Below are 21,223 nucleotides of genomic sequence, written 5' to 3'. Positions count from 1 at the left end.
TGCTGTTGGGCCTATTTCTGACGAACTTCCTCTGCATTTTGTTGCCCCTGCTACTATCGGCTCTTCAAAAGTAGCTCTCTGTCCTTCTGGTTTCCTGGATGCTGAAGCTCAACTTTGGGAGAATTGCCTTGTTGGGCATTTTCTCGGCTCCAGGTCTCCCTTCCACACTGTCAAGACTTCTCTTTCCAAACAATGGCGTACCAGGGGTAACTTGGAAACCTTTCTCTTGGACAGTGGGTTTTTCATTTTCAAATTCTCCTGCGGTGCTGATAAATCTCGTGCTCTGGAGGGTGGCCCTTGGCTTATTGGCAAGAAACCAATCTTTTTGCGACAATGGCATCGGCACCTGCAACTTCGGCTAGTGGATCCCACTTCCATCCCTCTTTGGGTTACCCTCCCTGGGTTACCTCTTTACTACTGGTGTACCGATGGTCTCAGCACTGTTGGGTTGGTTATTGGTACTCCTCTCTTCACCGATGTGAGAACCAGGCGCAAGGACAGGTTGGCGTTTGCCAGGATCTGCATTGAAGTCTCAGCCCAGGATCCTCTTCCATCGTTTATAACGGTGAAGGAACGTGATGACTTCTCTTTCGACCCAGGAGATCCATTATTAGTGGAAGCCTCCTCACTGCGAAGTCTGTAGAACTTTTGGCCATGGCTCTTCTCTTTGCACTCCAAAAACGATCATCTTGCCTTCTGCTCCTACTGCTGTGGACACCGGTGGCTCTGAAAACCCCATTTCTGCTGGAGGTGTTCGCCATATCTCCCGAGGTAGACTTCGCTCCAGAATCTGGCACCGGAATCGTCGTCGGCAAGCCAACGAGCCCTCTCTGCTTCCGGAAAAGCAGCCCCTTGCCTGCGACCCTAACAGATTCAGTCTGTTGACTGACGAAGATGACGAAGCTTCAGACCCTAGCTCGTGCCCCGAAAAACTCCATTTCGATGCTTTACCTCGTAGCAGATCCAGGATGTCGGAAACCCCATTTGTCGAGACTTCCTTGTTAGTCTCTCCTGTCGCTGCTCCAGGCGCTGCTGCTCTGATGCCGCTGAACCCCGCTGTTGCTACCAAACCCTTGCCGCTTTGCAGTGGGACCTTGGCTGCTCCTCAGTCTTCCTCGGCTCCCCAGGCTTCGTCTTCATTGGTCTCTGGCTTGCCTGACGTTCTGAGAAACTTTGGTTTTGAACCCCCTTTTTCCTTCTGGTGTGGGACCTACCAGCTCCTCCCCTCACGTGACTCCTCCAAGCCCTTTTACCTTGTCTGGCCTGGCCACCTTTGGCCGTGGGCTGGACCCCCATCCACTTAATCCCCCTTCACGTAATCTTCTGTTTCAGGCTTCGGGTCTCAAACCCAGTAGCTTCTCTTAACCTGACCGGTGTTCCTCCTTCTCCACCCGCTATTGCTTCAGTTTGTTTTTCTTCCAAACTAGTCTGCTTGGATACTTCCCCTTTTGGCTGCTCTTACCGTAGGCATTATCGAAGTGAAACTCGCTCCAGGTCTGTTTTGTCCAGACTCACTGAGCCTTTGCAGCCCCTTCCCTCTCTCTTCCAATGATTCAAGGCTTCATTTGGAACATCAGGGGCCTGAACTCCCCCTCCAAACAGGCTGCTGTGCGCTCTCGGCTTAAGTCCTCTCAAGCCATTTTTTGCTGCCTCTTAGAAACCCATATTAAAGAGCCTAATTCAGGCAAAATCCTTAATTCTCTGGCCCCTGGTTGGTCTTTTATCTCAAACTACCTTCATCATCCAAATGGCCGAATTTGGCTTCTTTGGGACCCCTGCAAATTATCCATCTCTCTCTGTTCCTCTTCTTCCCAATACCTCCACCTCTCTTTTTCTGATTGCCTGGGTCACTTTTCTTTCTTCTTCACTGTGGTTTACGCTCTTAATTCTCACCCTCAAAGGCTTCCTCTTTGGTCTGACCTTCGTTCAATAGCTAGCCAAATTGGTCCTCATCCTTGGGGTTTGGGTGGTGACTGCAATGTCATCAGGTACAGCCATGAAAAGCATGGTGGTGTCCATCTGGATTTAGAGGCAGTAAATTCTTTCAATGACTGTATTGAAGATATTGGGCTAAATCACCTGAGGTGGTCTGGTTTTCCCCTTACCTGGAGCAACAAAAGGGCTGGTAATCACCGAATTTCCTGCAAGCTGGATAGAGTGTTGATAAATGAGGACTGGCTTTCAGCTTTCCCCTCTTCCCATGCTTCTTTTGACAACCCTGACATTTCGGACCATTCCCCCATCTCCCTTGTTATCCAGCCTCTCACCTCTTTCGGTTCCAAGCCCTTCAAATGTTTTGATATGTGGATAGCTCACCCTTCCTTCTTATCCACTGTTCAAGAGGCTTGGATCAAGCCTGTCTTTGCTTTCACCACTCCACTTATTGCTCTATCCAAGAAGCTCAGAAATGTCAAAGTAGCCCTTAAGGATTGGAATACCAACTCCTTTGGTAACATTTCCCAGCAGGTTAAAGATTGTAAGGCGAAGCTGGCCTCTACCCAGCTTCGGTTGCAGGCTGATCACTTCAACACTGTTTTAGCTATTGAGGAAAAAGAGATTTCAGCTGAGCTCTCCTCCTCACTTGCTAGTAAGGAAAGTTTCCTCAAGCAGAAGTCCAGAACCAAGTGGTTAGATCTGGGAGACTCCAATAATGCTTATTTTCATCGTTCTTTGAAAGCCAGGGTCAATTGCAACTTAATTGTTAAACTCACAGCTCAGGATGGTTCTACTGCTACAACAGTCAAAGATATAAAGCACTTGGCAGCTCAGCACTTTAAGGATCTTTTTAGCAGCCCTCAGCTGGTCTCTACTCCTATCCCGAATGACTTGCTCAACAAGTTCATTCCCTTGGCTTCCTTTGATTCTTTGAGCTCCATTCCCAAAGAAGATGAAATAGTGGCAGCCATTCATTCCTTCAAGGTGTCGGGTGCTCCGGGTCCGGATGGGTTTAGTATGGGCTTTTTCTTAGCTACTTGGGACATCATCAAGCAAGACCTCATTGCAGCTATTGAAAGTTTCTTCTTCAATCCTAATCAGGTCAAGGGCATCAATCACACTTTTCTTTGCCTTATCCCCAAAAAGGAGGGAGCAGCAACTATGAATGACTTCAGGCCCATAGCTCTTTGCAATCTGCTCTACAAATTCATTGCCAAGATTATTGTTCGGAGGCTCAAAAGTGTAGTGGATCTTCTTGTCAGCGACAACCAATCTGCCTTCATCCCTGGTAGAAACATCTCGGACAACATTCTTCTCTGCCATGACATTGTCAGAGGGTTTGATAGGAAAAATAACTCTCCTGCTATTCTTCTGAAGATTGATATCCACAAGGCTTTTGATTCCCTTAGGTGGGATTTCATCCGGCAAGTTATGACCTTAATGGGATTCCGGCTATCTTTGTCAACTGGATTCAGGCCTGTATCTCCTCCCCAAGGTTCTCTGTTTTAGTCAATGGCAGCTCGGCGGGGTACTTTGATGCTTCAGTGGGGATTCGTCAAGGCTGCCCCCTATCCCCTTACTTGTTCACCTTGGCTGTGAAAGTCCTCTCCAGGAAAATTCAAATGAGTACCGATCAGCACTTCATCTCTCCTTTGCCCAAGTGTAAAGCTCTAAAGCTTACTCATTTGGCGTTTGCTGACGACCTGATGATTTTCTCAAAGGCTTCCATTGCTTCTCTGGATTTGGCGTTGCTCTGCCTTCAGCACTTTCACAAGATATCTGGCCTCCGCATTAACCCTGCAAAGTCTCTGCTTTTCTTTGCTGGGGTTTCTGATCTGGACAAGGTGGCTTTCATTGACAGATTTGAGTTTAAAGAGGGTCACCTTCTTGTCAAGTATTTGGGGCTCCCTTTGATTCCTGCTCGGCTCTCCGCTCACCACTGTTCCCTGATGCTTGATATCATCCGCAAAAGACTTCAGCTATGGAAGGGTCGGCTTCTCTCTTATGCAGGCAGATTGGTCCTTATTAGATCAGTCTTGGAATCTTCCTATATCTACTGGTCGGGCTGTCTTGGAAACTCTTCTAGCCTCCTTCCTCTAGAAGGGCAATGACTCTTCTAGGTTCCTGCATCCAATTCGCTAGGCTGCTGTGTGTCTTCCAAAGAAAGAGGGCGGCTTGGGCATTAGAAGGATCAAAGAAGTGAATCTCGCTGGTATCATCAAACTCATTTGGAAGACAGCCTCTAAGCAGAAAAGCATCTGGGTTGACTAGATTTACTCGGTCCCTCTTCGGCAGGACTCCATTTGGACGGCTATAGCTTCCTCAGCTTCTTCCTGGGCCTGGCGCAAGATCCTGGAGCTCTGCCACCTAGCTCTTCGCAATATTCACTCTCAGATTGGTGATGGCTTGTCGTCCTATCTCTAGCTTGATCACTGGCACCCACGGGGGATTCTCATCCACTTGATAACTCCGAGAACCATTTATGCCTCTGGTCTTCACAGGCTCTCCTTGGTAGCAGACATCCTCAATCAGCATGGTGGATGGTCCCCTCCTCCTACCTCTTCTCCAGAACTTACTCACTTCTGGAATGAGCTTCCCTCCATTTCCAGAAGGCTTTTGGGTCGTGGTGACTGTGTTACTTGGTTGGCAAGCAATTCAACCTCCTCCTCCAAATCAGCTTGGGATCTTATTCGTCAAAAAGGTCAATTAGCTCATTGGAGAAAGCTTCTTTGGTTCAAGCATCATATCTCTCGACACTGCTTCACCTCTTGGAGGATCTTCACCAATTGTCTCCCAACCCTTGCTTTCCTACGCCACCGGCATATCCCAGTTTTGACCTCTTGTTGTCTTTGCTGGAACTATGTGGAAGACTCAGATCATCTCTTCTTTGAGTGTCCTCCTGCGATAGCAATTTGGAAAGGCATCTTGGTAAAATGCCGGCCGGCCAATTCTGCCCTTCTCTTACGAGTAGATCTGGATCGACATGACTTTTGTAGGGTCCTCTATTTGTGACACGGTTGGAAAGCTTGCTTTTTGTGCTACTATAAACCATGTTTGGATGGAGCGTAATTTGAGGAAATGGACCACCAACTCTAGGTCCTATCAGCAGATTTGGGATTCCATTTCCTTTGAAATTAAGGCAAAATTATCGTCTGTCCCTCCTTCCTCGTGTCTTGATACCCCAAGGAACAGACTCATTGTTGTCTCCTGGGGCCTCTCTTTTGTCTCTCTTGTTGGTTCCAGTTCTCCCTTGTGAGGATTAGGTTCCTGATTCTTTGTTTTGTTGCTCTCCTTTAGGGGCCCTGTATTTTTTCCCTCTTTGGTAATGAATTTCTTATTCACCCAAAAAAAAAAATGGCTGGATACAACGTATGCTACTAACCTAGAGTTCGAAGCCAAACTACCATTTTGGGTTTTTCTACAATCTAAGGTTCCACTATGTTTAAAGTGCTCAAGGTTCTAAATCTCGGGTTTCGACCAGCCCGTCGAAACTGGTCAAAATCTGGTACTTTTTCCAGCCAACTTGAGACTGGTTTCGAGGCCTAGAAATGGTTTTTTCAGTCTGATTCTTTGTACACAGCCTATTTTTGACATTCTAAATAGAATGCATGAACTATTTTCACCCCAAAAAAAAAAAAAAACTCAAAATGTTACTTGTGGTTATTGACTCAAGTTTACTGGTGTATGCTAAAGGATACACTAAATATGGTATTATAAATACTTAGTTCACATAAAGTTAAATTACAAGAACACTAAATAATACATGTTATCCAAAGAAGACATTAAGGTGCTCAACACTTACTCAATTCCATATGGAGTTTCTTGGTGGGTCTAATCCACGAGCTGTGTACCACTGAATATTTCGGAGCCTACCAAAAAAAAAAAAATCGACTCTATAGAGTCGTAGATTGGGCCATTGGTGGTAACATATTTAAATTTTAACAAATTCTACGAAAAATTCAACAGTGTTGTACAAAAAATTGATTTTTGGGTAGAAAACACTATTACCTTTGAGAAGAGAGGTTCAAACACTGGATTAAGAGAGTTGATGTAGCTTGTACATGCACCAAACAAATAAATAGTGCGAAGAAATCTGCACTTTTGAGCGAAACTCCCACTCCCTATGTCGAAACCACCAAAACAGTATGTGTTTTGATCGAAACTTGCAAGAAATGAAAAATTTTGATTGAAACCTGTCACTTTTAAATGCCAGTTTGGGTTGGTTCAACTGGTTTTGACCAATTTCGACCGAAACCAGTCGAAACCAACCGAAACCCTGTACTTTTTAAACTCCCACCTTAACTTGTCTTGGTGGTTTCGATTGGTTTCAACCGAGATCTCTTTCAATGAAAATGGCTAAAATAGGGTGTTTCAGAAGTTTCGGGACCTAATTTGGCCATTTGGGCCTCGAAACCAGCAGTTGAAATCTGCAGCTTTTGCAAAATATTTTGGTTTCGAGCCATGTGGATCCTTGCTCAAAACTAAAACTTTGAGCCTTGGCATATGCTGCACATAATTTAGTACTATAAGGTTATACAACAACAACAAAATAGCCTTATCCCAACTAAATGGGGTCGGCCATGTGGATCCTTGCTCTCTAATCATTTCTATTCGACGTCATACATGAAATGAGGCCTAAGCTATGCATGTCTTTACTTACCACTTATCCTATGGTTCTTTTAGGCTTACCCCTGGTTCTTTTACAACCAAGGTACTAAAACTTGGGTCTGGTGCCATCTTGGTCCCTCAAAAAACCGAGTCGAGTCAAGATCTCACCGAGTTGGTGCATTTTTTTTCTTCCTACTCAGCCTCAACTCGGTGGGTTTTAGACCTATTTTGGGTCTGAAACTTGGTATTCAGCCTATTTTTAGGCCATTTAGACACAATGGCATTATCAGATTTTGCAAAAATAAAGTCCAAATAGGACTTTTACATCAGACCCTAAGTTGGTAGGTGACGACGTACTAAATTACCCTACTCTCCACATAAATGACATAATTTAGTAATAGAAAGCTAGCAAAACATTCAATTAATAGTAAAACAACTTAATAAGCATTAGAAATGTTAAAGTGATACATCAAATTGTTTAACAATGTTACTACTATCATCACATAAACTGAGATTGAATCACGTATTCAGTCCCCACTCGTGCCACATAGTCTTCCCATGACATAATGTTGCTGCACTGTTGCATATAGTACTCCACAGTATTCATATAAGAGTTGTCATCAGCATATACCAAATCCCCTATCGTAGGGTATAGCTATTGCCATGAGGCGTGAGACGGTTGCCATGAAGTGTGAGATCGACTGCTACTGTCATATTGAGGCATGTATGGGACTGGGAATATGGGCCTAAAACCAGACCCAGTGCTTTGGTTGTCAAACTCATGTGTTGACTGGCCAAACTGACCATAGGCACTATATTCAGAACCGGTGCTCTCCTGGCCATAATCATAGTCATGATGAGGTTGAGATGAATGCCACGACTGATGCTCACTACTAGTATCTATACTCATGCTTCCAGATGCGAATGTACTCTAGTTGGGAAGACGAGAGGATTTGGGGGTTTTGGACAGAACTCGCCGGGATATGGCGAGTTCTGTCTATTTAGGTTGGCTTTTTAACTGTTAGGTGGGTAAAAAAGTGGACCGAAACCGAGATCCGATATCTCGACGAGATATTGGACTTTTTAATATTGCCTATGGTCTTGTCTCGGCTTTTCGAAATACCGAGAAACTCGGCGAGATCTCGCGAGTTCTCGAACTTGTTTACAACCTTCAATCTGAATCAAATCACTCCTTCATACTAGGGCGTCTCTTCCTTACTTTGTCCTTCCTAGTCTTGCCACACATCCATCTCAACATCCTCATCTCTGCTCCATTGAGTTTATCAATGTGACGCTTCTTAACTGCCCAACATTCCGCACCATACATCATAGCTGGACCCTAGTTGTTTATTTCGCGAATAATTTTGGCGAATCCGAATTTTACGAATTATTTATCCGAATCCGAATTGGACTTAAAGATTCGGAAAAAGTCGCGACATATTGAGACTTACCGAATTATTCACGAATAATTCGCCGAATCCGAATTTTATCCGAATTATTTGGCCATTATTAAAAAAACTTAGAAACCCTTTGTTTTTTTTGGTAAACCAAAAAAATATACATATATTCGGATTCGGGAATTATTCAACGAATTAGGCAAAACTTATGACTACCTAAAAAAGATAAAAATTAATTATCCAATATGTAGTTCTTGGTTAGAAGTCTTTTTTTTTTAATAGAAATTCTTGGTTAGAACTTAGTAGTCAGTAGCCAAAAAAAAAATGGTCGAGTAACTATATATTAAATTTTTTTTTGGTTGATGGTTTAAAACCATAGAATCGTTAAGAACAAACATTTTGGCACACGTGACTCAATAAAATATCCATGACCAATTCAAAAGGTCTCAACTTTAATTTTAGGTAAAAAAAAAAAGTCCTAATGTTTTAATCACAATCATATAGTCAAGGTTTATCAAGGAAAAAATTATATAGTCAAGAACAACATGTCATCCCAAAGTTTAACTTGAGATCCTTATAGGGAGATCCTATTGGTTATGATTTTTAATCTTTGTTATGCTTTTTGATTAATGAAACAAATGTTATCCTAATTTTTATATCATTTATATATTATACACATATGATAATTGGTTGAAAATGTTAAACTTGTACTACAAATATTAAAATTAACGTCCGAATTTTTTGTCCAAATTATATTTTATAAAATGAATAATTCTCGAATCCGAATTTATTATGTCCGCTTTTTTTTACCGAATTCTTAAATTAACAAAACGAATTATTCCGAATAATTCTCCGTCCGAATAATGCCCGAATCCGAATTTGCTAACTAGGAGCTGGACGTATGATAGTCCTATAGAAATTTCCTTTAGGCTTTAAAGGGATACACCGATCACACAACACTCCAGACGTACCTCTTACTTCATCCATAATACTTTAATCCCCTAGGCTACATCATCCTCTATATCGCCTTTTATGTACTATAGAGCCCAAAAATCTATAATAATCACTTTGAGGAATCTCCTTCTCCTCAATATTCACCGCCTCATTAACCGTCCTAGTGTGGGTAAACTTACATACCATATAATCAGCCTTAGTTCTACTTATTTTAAGACCTTTTGATTCCAAGGTTGATCTCCAAACCTCCAACTTGGCGTTAATCCCCGCTTTTGTCTCATCCACTTGAACAATATCACCAGCAAAAAGCATGCACCAAGGAACTTCATCTTGAATGTCCCTGGTTAAATAGTCCATGATAAGCACAAACAGATAAGCGCTTAAAGCTGATCCTTGATGTAACCCCATTGTAATTGGGAATTCACTACCTTGGCACCCCACAGTTCGTATGCTAGTCACCACTCTTTAATGCATATCTTTAATTACGTCCACATACTTACAAGGTACCAGTTGAATTATCTGCCAGATTAACTTTCTAGGGACTTTGTCATAGGCTTTTTCTAGGTCAATAAAGACCATATGTAGATTCTTCTTTCCTTCTCTACATCTTTCCATGAGTCTCCTATGTAAGAAGATAGCTTTCATCGTGGGTCTTCTTGGCATAAAACCGAATTTGTTCTCCGATATAGTAGTTTCCTTTATTAGGTGGGTTTCGACAACTCTTTACCATAGCTTCATTGTATGACTCATTAGTTTTCTGCCTCTATAGTTATTGCAACTCTGATTATCACCCTTATTTTTGTAAATCAGGACCCCCATGCTTCTCCTCCATTCGTTTGGCATTTTCTTTGAGCTCATAATCATGTCAAACAACTTGGTAAGCCAAGATAAGCCACAAATTCCCAACCTCTTCCACAATTCTATCGGGACCCCATTTGGGCCTGGGGCCTTGCCTACTATCATCTTTCTTAAAGCTTCTTTTGCTTCATATTCCATGATTTTTCGTACATATCTACACCCTGCAGTGTCAAGTCGAGTAAAGGGGCTTTTCGGGCTTTTATCACTCAAATAATCTTCATTAAGTAGGCTGTAGAAATACTTATTCCATCTCTTCCCTATGTCCTCATTCCTTACGGTCAGACGGAAGTAGTAAATAGAAGCCTCGGCTACCTTCTTTGTTGTCTTGTTCGTGATCACGAGAAGACATAGCCCTCAATCCTTTACATTGCTGAGTTCGCATACAACAATTCCGTCAATCGCACTACCGGACGTACACCTTTTGAGATTGTGCTAGGTGTTCAACTTCGAAGACCCGTGGGTTTGGTACCATTACCCCCACACGTGCAAGTGAGCATTGAGGTGGATGAGTTTCTGAGACATCATGGAGGTTCACTCTGATGTTCATTGCCACATTGTCATTTGTAACGATGGATATAAGGCAGATGCTGACTGACATTGTCTCTTCGTCGAATTTCAACTGGGAGATTTGGTGATGGTTCGTATAGCCTCGAAACGACTTCCTCCGGGTACCAATCACAAGTTGCGTCCTCATAAAATGGGTCCGTGTAAAGTTCTGAAACGTATTGGTTCTAATTCTTACATGTTAGAGTTGCCCCCGAACATGAAGATTAGTAACGTTTTCAATGTGGCTGACCTTATTCTATATGTGGGCCATCATTTGGACGAGGGTGACACCGAGCAAGCATTACAGCTTCCCCAATTTGCAGCCCACGTCAATGATGAGATAGAAGATGCCCTCGACAACAAGTTCACTATGATGTGGGGTGACAAAAGCTACTACTACTCATTCTTTGTCAAATGGAAGGGGCAACCTGGGATTGACTATATGTGGATTCATGCTGACGACTTCAAGCGTTTCAGTCTGGATCTCTACGAGCAATATATGTCATTTCTCCATTAGTCGGAGATGAATGATTTTAAGAGGGAGGGGGGGAGCTGATGTAGATCGATTCCATGGTCTCAAGTATAGCCGCAGGGATCATGATAAGGTGGTCCATCACTTGAAAATATGGGCCAGCCATGGGCCATAGGGCCAACTAGCCTCAGGCTGGGTGTTGTGGCTCACTGCAAACCAATCATGGGGTTTTAGTTTTCTTGGACAGCAAGTTAATACTTTCAGTCAATGTTGCCATTTATGTTAGTCCTTTATTGCTTAGCTGAGTCCATGTAATTGCTTGGGGAACGAATTATTAGTTTTCCTCTTTGCTGTAATTTTTATTTTTGATAAGTTTTACCTATGTAAGGAAAGGAAAATGGGACTTTGAGGGAGACACTAATACGATGTGGAATGTGATGACTAATTGTACTAAGAAGGTAGCTAAAGATGTCCTAGGCGAATCGATAGGAAAACGTCATTCCTCTAGAGAGACTTGGTGGTGGGATGATGAGGTTCAAACAGCCATAAAGGCTAAGAAAGTTGCTTTTAAGACATGGCAAAGGACTAACGATGTAGAGGATCTACAAAGTATAAATTTTCCATAAATGAAGCTAAAAAGATTGTGGAAAAAGCAAGGGCGAAGAAATATGAAGATCTTTATAACAATCTGAACACAAAGGAAGGGAAAAAGGTTATTTATAAGATAGCTAAAGTGAGGGAAAGGAAGAGTAGAGATCTCGACTATGTTAGATTTATTAAAAGTGAAGATGGTAAAACACTAATAAGGGATGAGGACATTAAGAAGAGATGGGAAAGTTATTTTTGCAGCCTACTAAATGTGAACACTTTGAGTAATAGTGTTATAGAAGATTGCATTATCCATTAAGACACCACAAATTGTAGATATATACAAAGAATTAGGGTGTCTGAAGTAAAAGAAGCTTTAAGGACGATTAAAGTAGGCAAGGCACGAGCCCCAAATGAGATCCCAATAGAAGTATGGAAGAGCTTAGGAACCTGTGGTTTATCTTGTCTAACCAAGCTGTTTAATAAGATTATGAGCACAAGGAAAATGCCAAATGAATGGAGGAAAAGCATCATGGTTCCAATTTACAAAAATAAAGGTCATATTCAGAGTTGCAATAACTATAGAGGCATAAAACTAATGAGTCATACTATGAAATTATGAGAGAGCGTTATTGAAACCCTTTTGAGACAAGAAACTACTATTACGGAGAACCAATTTGGTTTTATGCTAGGAAGATCTACGACGGAAGCTATTTACCTAATTAGGAGATTTATGAAAAGATATAAAGATTGCAAGAAGGATCTCCATATGGTCTTTATTAACCTAGAAAAAGCTTATGACAGAGTCCCTATAGAGTTAAACTGGCAAGTACCAGAGAAGAGAAGTGTTTGAAGTAAATATGTGGACATAATTAAAGATATGGATGATGGAGCAGTGACAAGTGCAAGAACTGTAGGAGGAAAAATTAGTAAATTCCCAATTATAATTGGGTTGCATCAAGAATCAGCTTTAAGCCCTTATTTTTTGCACTTATCATGGATGATTTAACCAAAGCCATTCAAGATGAGGTTCCTTGGTTTATGCTTTGTTAATGATATTGTTTTCGTGGATGAGACAAAAGCAGGGATTAACGCCAAATTAGAGTTATGGAGATCAACCTTGGAATCAAAAGGTTTTAAGATAAGTAGAATGAAGACGGAGTATATGGTATGTAACTTTGGTTACACTAGGACGGAGAATAAGGTGGTGAAACTTGATGAGAGGGAAATACCGCAAAGTGATTATTTTGGATATCTTGGCTCAACATAAATAAAGAAGGTGTATAGAGGATGATATTTCTCATAGAATTAAAATAGGATGGATGAAGTGGAGAGGTGCGTCCGGAGTGTTGTGTGATTGGCATATTGCTTTAAAACTTAAAGGAAAATTTTATAGCATAGTCGTACGACCTGTTACGATGTATGGTGCAGAATGTTGGCCAGTTAAGAAGCATCATAAAGATAAACTCAGTGTAGCGGAGATGAGGATGTTGAGATAGATGAGTGGAAAACTAGGAAGGATAAAGTAAGGAATGATCACATTAGAGCTGGTTTGGGAGTTGCCCTGATCGTGATAAACTACGAGAAAGTTGTTTGAGGTGGCATGTCCATGTTCAACAGAGGCCTTTGGATGCTCTAGTATGGAGGAGTGATTTGATTCAAGTTGAAGGGTCTAAAAGAACCAGGGGTATGCCTAAAATAACATAGGAGAAGTGGTAAGGAAAGACATGCATAGCTTAGGCCTCATTTCATGTATGATGTCGAATAGAAATGATTGGAGAGCAAGGATCCACGTGGCTGACCCCATTTAGTTGTGATAAGGCTGAGTTGTTGTTTTTATTGGTACTTATATAATGTAATGGACATACTGGTCCTCCCCCACAATTTTAATGAAGTTGGTTTATGGTTTGCTTTGCGCAATACACTGCTGTGAGATACAGTGAGGTGAGAGACCCTTGGCTGAGATAGCCACCCCCTTCTCCTTTTCTACTCCCTCATCGGTTACTTTATTTTCTCTGTTCTGAGTTTTATTCTCTGATCATCTCGGACTATCCAAGCACTATTGGAAGCTGCTGTCTCAACAGTTGAAAATTCCCTTGAAGCCTTTAGCTGTTGCTGCTATTAGTTGTTGATCAACGTGGGTTATAATCACCTGCGGTTTTCTGGTTTTGCTCCTTGATTTTTGCTTCTACTTCAAGCCCTTAGATCTCAACAACCAGAGGGCTACTGGGACTGATATTTTGGGACTTCATTCCTCATCTAAAGACGTCCGCTCGACCATAGTTGTTAGTGTTGCCTAGGCGAATCAAGGCGGTCAAGGGGGGGTAAAAAACAAGGCAGCAACAAGAAGGCGAGAGTAAGGCGCCTGGACGGTAGGCGTCGCCTTGACAACTATACGCTCGACAGTTATTAGGACCTGTTCTAAGGCCTGCTGGGTGTGATCACAGGAATCTCCTAATACAGTACATGTGGATTGTTTTCTCTAAGGTTTCTGCCGCAACTTCATTACATCAGAGCAGCACATCCAACCATTAGTTGGGGCTGATATTTGGAGGACTGATTCAACATTCAAGTACCTTATTCGATATAGGTGTGGTGCACATCCAATAGTTAGGTTTGTCTATCTCAGTTAGTTACTAATTCTGATCCTTGGTTTCTATTTCTGAGACACCTTTGTTTCTCAGCATCTAAGCATTGGAATTGGTTGTAACTTTGAGGAGTTGATCCATTGTAATTACCCTACCCTCGAGTGTGATATCAAGTTCATCAGAACAGCCTAGTTGCTAATTCTGAGACCCACTGAGTTTTCTGGTTTTTAGTCTAAACAGTCCAGCCGATAGCCCTTAACTTGTGTTGTTTGTCTTCTATTGTGATTAGACCTCTTCTTAAGGTACTGTTGGGTATAACTGAGGCTTGGAAGGGTTGAATACCATACTGTTCACCTACTGTTGGGTGATTCTATTATCTTGCGTCTGGAACCTAGTGTTAAGCTTGATGTTTTGTCTATTCATGGGATCCTATTTGGAGATGGGCTACTAGTGGTCTAGCTTTACATTAGCGGATGAAGAGTGAAATCTGGTCAAGGCTCATTGCACAATGATGTGTTGTGGAATATGCCCCAAAAGGTAACTCCAAAGAATGAATCCATTGAGAAAAAAATTAGCTCATTTTAGGTGTTAGATGAGATTATCAGGTGCCTGTGTATTTGTAAGGTTGGATGCTTATGGTTCACCTAGAAGGGATGGTTTACTTTTACTGTTTGTTATTAGTTAATGATATTTCATGCCTTCAAAACTTTATGATCTCCTTTAATTTCCATTTCTGTTGTTTCTTCATTATTTCATACATCCTTCTGTATGGATGACACTGATGAATGAGACTTGACATAGGTATGCAATGACTGGTCAATTGACACAAAAGAGTGATGTATATAGCTTTGGGGTGGTACTTTTGGAGCTTCTAACTGGTAGAAAGCCTGTGGACCATACAATGCCTCGTGGTCAGCAGAGTCTTGTCACTTGGGTGAGCCTTTAACTGTACCAATGTTTCCCTGTGATTATATTTTTGATAAGATGTACTGATGCATTATTTGTGGTTGGGCTAGTTATTGTGACCAGTTAATGCTGATCTTCTTTGCTACACCTTTTTAATTTTGGAATAGGCAACGCCAAGATTGAGCGAGGACAAGGTTAAACAATGTGTTGATCCAAAACTGAAAGGAGAATATCCTCCAAAAGGAGTTGCAAAGGTCTCTCTCTCCCTCCAATTTTTATCTTTCATTTTTCATTTTTCGTTTTTCATTTTCCATTCTTCACTTTTCTTATCCCATTTCTTCTTTTTAGTCTGCATTCCTCTTACTTTCCTTTCCCTTTGTGACGACCTCAGTTTTTCCCTACTTTGTTTTGAAAGGATCCATGTAGCCGACCCCATTTAGTTGGGATAAGGCTGAGTTGTTGTTATTGTTTTTCTCTCCAACATTGAGCAATGTTCTCCGGGTCCATCAAACTGTGAAATTTGTACAGATTAATTTTTAGGGAAATTTTGCTAGTCATTGTTGTAATTCAAATAAAAATGGGAAAATATTTTTCAGGGTTAGATGGGAACATGGTTGCATAAACCTATTATGAGCATTACAACTTGTGAGTTCATGATGATTTGAAATGAAGGGATTGTATTGATCTATTAAATATTAAACAATTTCTTGCTTGGAGATATAGCAATAAAGAGCGCTGGTAAGTTTTCTAAAGGAAGATTAAAACAAATAAAATATTAGGAAACCACTTGATTTGCTGAGCATGTATAGACCTAATAGATAACAATAATTAGAACACCTAATGTACATAGATCTTTCCATTCATTAGTTAATAGCTAATAACTGTGTTTTCTTTTCCCTTAAACCTAGCAATTAAATTTTTACTTTGCGTAACTAAGAGAACTATAAATTGTAGAAGCCTACTTCCAATCCTGTGGGTCATTGGCATATTCTGAACAATAGACTATGAACCTGAATCAAACTAAACGAACCTGTGAAGTAGGTTGGAATAAATAGTTGACTTCTTGGTGTCATGCTTTAGCTTGAAGGTTGCAGATACACGGAGGCTGCATTGAATTCAACACTTAACAAACAGGCCATTATATCTATGGTTGCCATGGCAAACTTAACTGGTGCCCAGGCACCTTGTCGCCTTGGTGCCTAGGCGTAACTAAGGTTTGCATTTACCAACTGGGTTTTAGCTGTAAAATATGATATTTTTCCTTGAACATGTAATTTTGAAGGGGGGTATATATGTAAAATGAAAATTCTATTTCTTTTACTTGTGAAATATGAGGGGGCAATGTATAAAATAAAAAAGTGTCCTCTAAGTTATAATTTAACAAATGAAACCCATTTGATCTTCTTTGGCTGCTGCTGCTGCAACCTTTCTGGCAGTAGTGCCAGCTGTCACTGCTTCTTCTCCCTATCTTTTTTTTATTTTTCCATGCTCTTTCTGGGGTTTCTCCCCATTTTCACTATTTTCCTTCTTTTTACCCCCTTTTCCTAATTTTTTTCCTTTCTTTTCCTCTTATTTTCTGTCTGGGCGTCTTGAATAATATGGCAACGGTTGCTAGGCGGCTCCTAGGTGTTTACAACTATGATTATATTTGCACACACATGCACACAGTTTTTCTTGATAACTTGTCCATGTTGGTTGATGAATATGCGGATTATTTATCTATTGTCTTTTCAAACAAGTCAGTTTGTTCAGTTTCATATCTCATTTTCTAGAAGTTTTTGCTCAAAATTCATTTTGTTAAGAGTTACATTAGTAAAAGATAAAAGTTCACCCAATGATGGGGCATTTGACCGAGATTGATGGGAAAGTACCCGATGAAGGATTAGTGTATTACCTTCTTGTGTCTCCATTTAGTATACCCCGAATCTACAAAGTGATATTTCCCTTAATCATGTTAAAGTGCTCCATGTTTTGACAACCTGTATAGAAGTCAAGTAGGTAAACTCTGGTGTTATATGGGGAAAAAAAATATTTCTATTTTCTACTGTCAACTCTCATGGTTAGATGCAGTTTAATCCAGTAATATAGGGAAATGCTTCCATACTCATATGCATATAAATCCAATGTGGGTTGACTATGAAGACAACTATCACATACATCTAAGTGTTTATGTGGAGCATGGAAGGCATAGAACTTCTGAGAGGATAATTACTAGAAAGCAAGGACAGGATTTGGTTTGAGAATTCGTACTAGTGTGATAGGAAAGTCTAGTAGCCTGAGTATAGGCTTTGGCTACTAACATGTATTCTTTCATTGATGTCAATGGTATTTGAACTCTTATCCATATTTTTTTCAGATGGTGTTCTATTGTTTACTGCTGCAGACTGAACTTATATTAGGTGCCTCATTCTTTTGTTTTATGTTGAAATGGTTTTTCTTTATCGGTGGGTGATGAGTTTTGTAGTATTTAATGGGTCTGCAACAATAGAAGCTTTAATTTAGGAACTATTGGATTGTGAGCAGACAATTTAGAATCTAACAAGGTATTGGTAATGGTAATTGGTTGATGCAGATGGCGGCTGTGGCAGCCTTGTGTGTGCAGTATGAATCCGAGTTCCGGCCAAACATGACCATTGTAGTTAAGGCACTTCAACCACTCCTCAACTCGAAGCCTGCTGCTGCTGCACCAGCACCTGAGATTTAAGAACATTGCTTGCCCCATCCTTTTCTCTCGTGTCTGGAGACTGCATACTTGGTGCATGGTTTGGTTTCTTTTTCTGGCTAAACAATTTTTTTTTTTTAATTTCTTTGCGGCATTGAGATTGGGTTTGGCGACGGATCATTGTTGGCTTTCCATTATGGCTACAAAATTGTGAATCATGAGCGAGTTGAGATTGGGTTGTGGTGGATGACATTTGATCCTTGGTGTTTCTCTGACGTGCATTCCTCCTTATTTTCTCTTTCAAGTTTGAAGACGTACTCCACAACTATGTACATTAAAACGACATTTCCATTAATGGTTATGTGATATGGTCTGCTTGATCTGTGATCTTATGGAATACAATATCTACTATCTACTACTACTATAAAGGGAGAATTGTTCTTAATTTTGTTGTAAATTTTTCTTTCGAATTGTTCCTCAAAATGTAACCTTTTCTACTTCCTTGGTAACTTATCAAATGGCACAAACATGGCAAATCTGAGTTATACCTGATGGTAGATCCAAAAGTATACTGCAGGTCCGCACAAGGTTTGAGTAATTGCTCCCGATCTCCTTTGTTAACTTACCCATCAAATGCTTGTAGGCACCTCATTTTGTCACCTCAGAGATGTGCACAACAATGACGAATGGGAGTTCTTGAGCAATATGGGAAACCCAACTTTTAACAACTTAACAAGTCTGAGGTAACCCTCAGATGATGTGTGGAACCATCCCAAGGAATTCAGAAATGAAACTAACATTATTGAAAGGACCAAGTTTCCCTCCACCTACGATGAATTAAATTCCATTCACCAAGGAACGAGAGAGGGCGGGAATGAATATCGAGAGGGCATTTTGGAACATACTAAAACTCTAGAAGAGGTTTGTGGTCCTTAAGATGGTGGGTGAATCATCCTATATGGGTGAAGGAAAACTTTGTCGTCATTGAAATACCATTGGAATGTTGATCGGGTCAAGAGGTAGCCAAACTATATTGAAATCATTCTAGACTTCTTGATTAGGAAACATTCACAAGAAAAATATTGGAATTTGAAAATGATTTGAAAATAGTTTATTTTTTTATGAGAAAAAATAATTTAATTTGAATACCATCTTATAAAAGATTTTATTTTTGGCCCCACCCAATTATCTTGGTCAAAGGTTTCTTATTTTCATTCCTTGGAACTAAATTTGGATGGAAAAAAGGTGGGAACGTGACTGTGCAATATACACCCCTTCAATCTACCCCTGTAATTTTCGAATCCAACCCCAATCTCCATCACTTGATTTCTGCTGAAAATAGAGCATGAAGAAAAAGAAGTGTTTGTTCTCTTCAGTATATCCTTAAAAGCCATCATTGTAAAGCCAACTTCATTTTTTCATCCTTCCTCGATTTGTAATATATCACTTTCAGAAAAAGAAGTGTTTCTGCAATCAAAGATGAAGAGGGGACCTGAATACATTTGCAATTCACAAGCCACACAGTTTTCTGCTCATCATTGGTGAGGAAATCAAATCTTAAAGTCAAAATTTTCAAACCTCCTTTGACCTAGTCAAAAGAAGTGCTAGAAAATCAAATCTAAACTGCAAATTGTTCAATCTGTGGAACTGCAATTGATAATTAATAATCCAAATAACTGAAAATCCCAAAAAAATCTTCCCTCGGACTCTTCTGTAATCTGTAACATTCCAGTTTTATAGGAGATCAAGTCAATACTTATCCATATGTTTCTTGTTTTCTTATGGGTTTTTTTTTTGGGTAAAGTTTTCTTCTGGGTTAAACAAAAGGATACTCTACGATTTCTGAGGAAAGCACCAACTACTTTGATGCGAAAGGTTTGCCAATCAAAGTTCGAAACCTCAGAAGATACAAATCAGAAGGAACCCCTAAACAAATCTTCTCAGGTACCATTTCTTCTTGTCTAATCTAAATGGTCAAAATGCAAATACTTTTCTTGCTTAGTCGAAGAATATACCTGTATGATACGAAGATGCCAAGAGCCGAAGCTATTTTTTTCTGGTTAGAATATAACCTTTGAAGCAATGGATGCGATTCCAGATCAAAAACAAAGTTTTCCTTTCTGGGCAACATGGGAAAGAGACGATGATGATGAACAAATGAAATGTTATATTCACATGGTAGATTCCAGTGTAGGTTTGATCAACTAGTATGCCCAGATAAACAACTAGTGTTTGAGGATTCTAAAGCAATGAAGAGTACCACTTCCGTGGTCACAAATTTTCAATACCCCATGGTAGATTCGAGTGGCGGTGAGTTGAGAGGAAGAAGAGGGACTGGGAATGAGGTTTGGGGCCTAAGGGGATGGTTGCAGCAGCGGGATTGCAAGGGATGGGAGAATAAGAGCGGATGGTGGTGGTGGTGGTGTGGTGGTGTGGTGGCGGCGGCGGGAGGCAAAATGTGTTTCAGTTTCTGCATTTAAATGTAAGGGTATTATAGGGAGTTCACCCTGTGGTAAGGGTAATTTCGTCATTTAAAAAAAATTAACAACTTAACTCCATAGACCTATTCAAAATAAAATCATAAAGTAAGGGGTGTCTGTGATATTTTGATATTTATTTGGGTGTTCGTGATATACGATATACTTACAGGAGGTGTCCGTGAAATTTTTTCAAATATTTAATATGTAAATCCAGTCCATTAACCTGAGACTAAAAACGTTAGAATATATCATATGTTGACCAAATAGCCCTTCCTACTAAACTAAATCTCTTTCTTCCATTATTTGGTATGTGGAGAAAGAACATCCTTGTCGACGACGAGCTTTCCGATGAGCACAAGCTTGATATTCACAACAACGTATTTTTTTACTTATAATACTGCAACCTTAGGCTACGTTTGGTAACGTTCGAAGAATGTTCTTTGCCATTTTTCCTTTCTTTGAGAACAAAAAAACACATGAAATTGTGTTTGGGTTGCCGGTTCGTTTTTTTTGGTCTTTCAGAACAAACTGGAAGGAATCTTCATGAAAAGACTGTTCTTTACGGACCGCCTGAGACACGGTCTGTAAAGAACGAGAACGACAGACTGTGACCAAATATTGAGCCTAACCCGTGATTTCTTGGGCTTTGAGGAAGTACGCTTGCGATCAGCTAGGGAAGAGAAGGGGAAAAGGAGCAGAGGAGGAGACATTTACCTGCAACTCTGGCCTTCAAGGTAAGAACAACACACCACTCTCTCATCTCTCTCTCTCTCTCTTAGTGATCCCTATTGTGTGAAGACTCTCTCTCTCTCTTAGTGATCCCTATTGTGTGAAGATCTGACAAGATCTTTATTTTTTAGTATCTAATTATCTATTGGTTTACCAAAAAAAAACTAATTTATCTATTGAACAAAAATATTTATAATTTTAAGATTGGGTTAAGTTTTTTAACCGAAAGAAAAATCTAATAGTCAATTGAATAAATTACCCATACAGAGGTCCCACGACTCAAATCCAATTATTTTCCATCTTCAGATCTTGGATCTTTACACAGACAATGAAAAAAAAAATAAAAAAAAAATAAAAAAAAGTATATATATATATATACATAGAGAGAGAGAGAGAGAGAGAGAGAGAGAGAGAGAGAGTGAGTTGACTAAGCAACTATTATAATAATAATCCACCAGTTGCCATATCTGTTCGCATGAGATGATAATCCAGTCCTGATC

At 40.3% G+C, this 21,223-nt stretch overlaps 1 protein-coding gene across 2 annotated transcripts in view; it reads left to right on the top strand.

The window, feature by feature from the left end:
* Positions 1–17,959, top strand: part of LOC122658912 (PTI1-like tyrosine-protein kinase 3) — a 30,715-nt gene extending 12,756 nt beyond the window's left edge. For both annotated transcript variants that reach the window (XM_043854066.1, XM_043854064.1), the window contains exons 6-8: positions 14,748–14,880; positions 15,020–15,106; positions 17,425–17,959. In XM_043854066.1, the coding sequence (XP_043710001.1) occupies positions 14,748–14,880; positions 15,020–15,106; positions 17,425–17,556 (352 nt within the window). In that variant the 3' untranslated portion in view covers positions 17,557–17,959. The remainder of the gene's footprint in view (positions 1–14,747; positions 14,881–15,019; positions 15,107–17,424) is intronic.
* The last annotated feature ends 3,264 nt before the right edge of the window (positions 17,960–21,223 follow it).

The sequence above is a fragment of the Telopea speciosissima genome, chromosome 4 (assembly GCF_018873765.1).
Source record: "Telopea speciosissima isolate NSW1024214 ecotype Mountain lineage chromosome 4, Tspe_v1, whole genome shotgun sequence".
Lineage (NCBI taxonomy): Eukaryota > Viridiplantae > Streptophyta > Magnoliopsida > Proteales > Proteaceae > Telopea > Telopea speciosissima.
The sequence above is the reverse complement of the archived record's forward strand: the minus strand, read 5'-3'. Positions and strand labels throughout refer to the sequence as shown.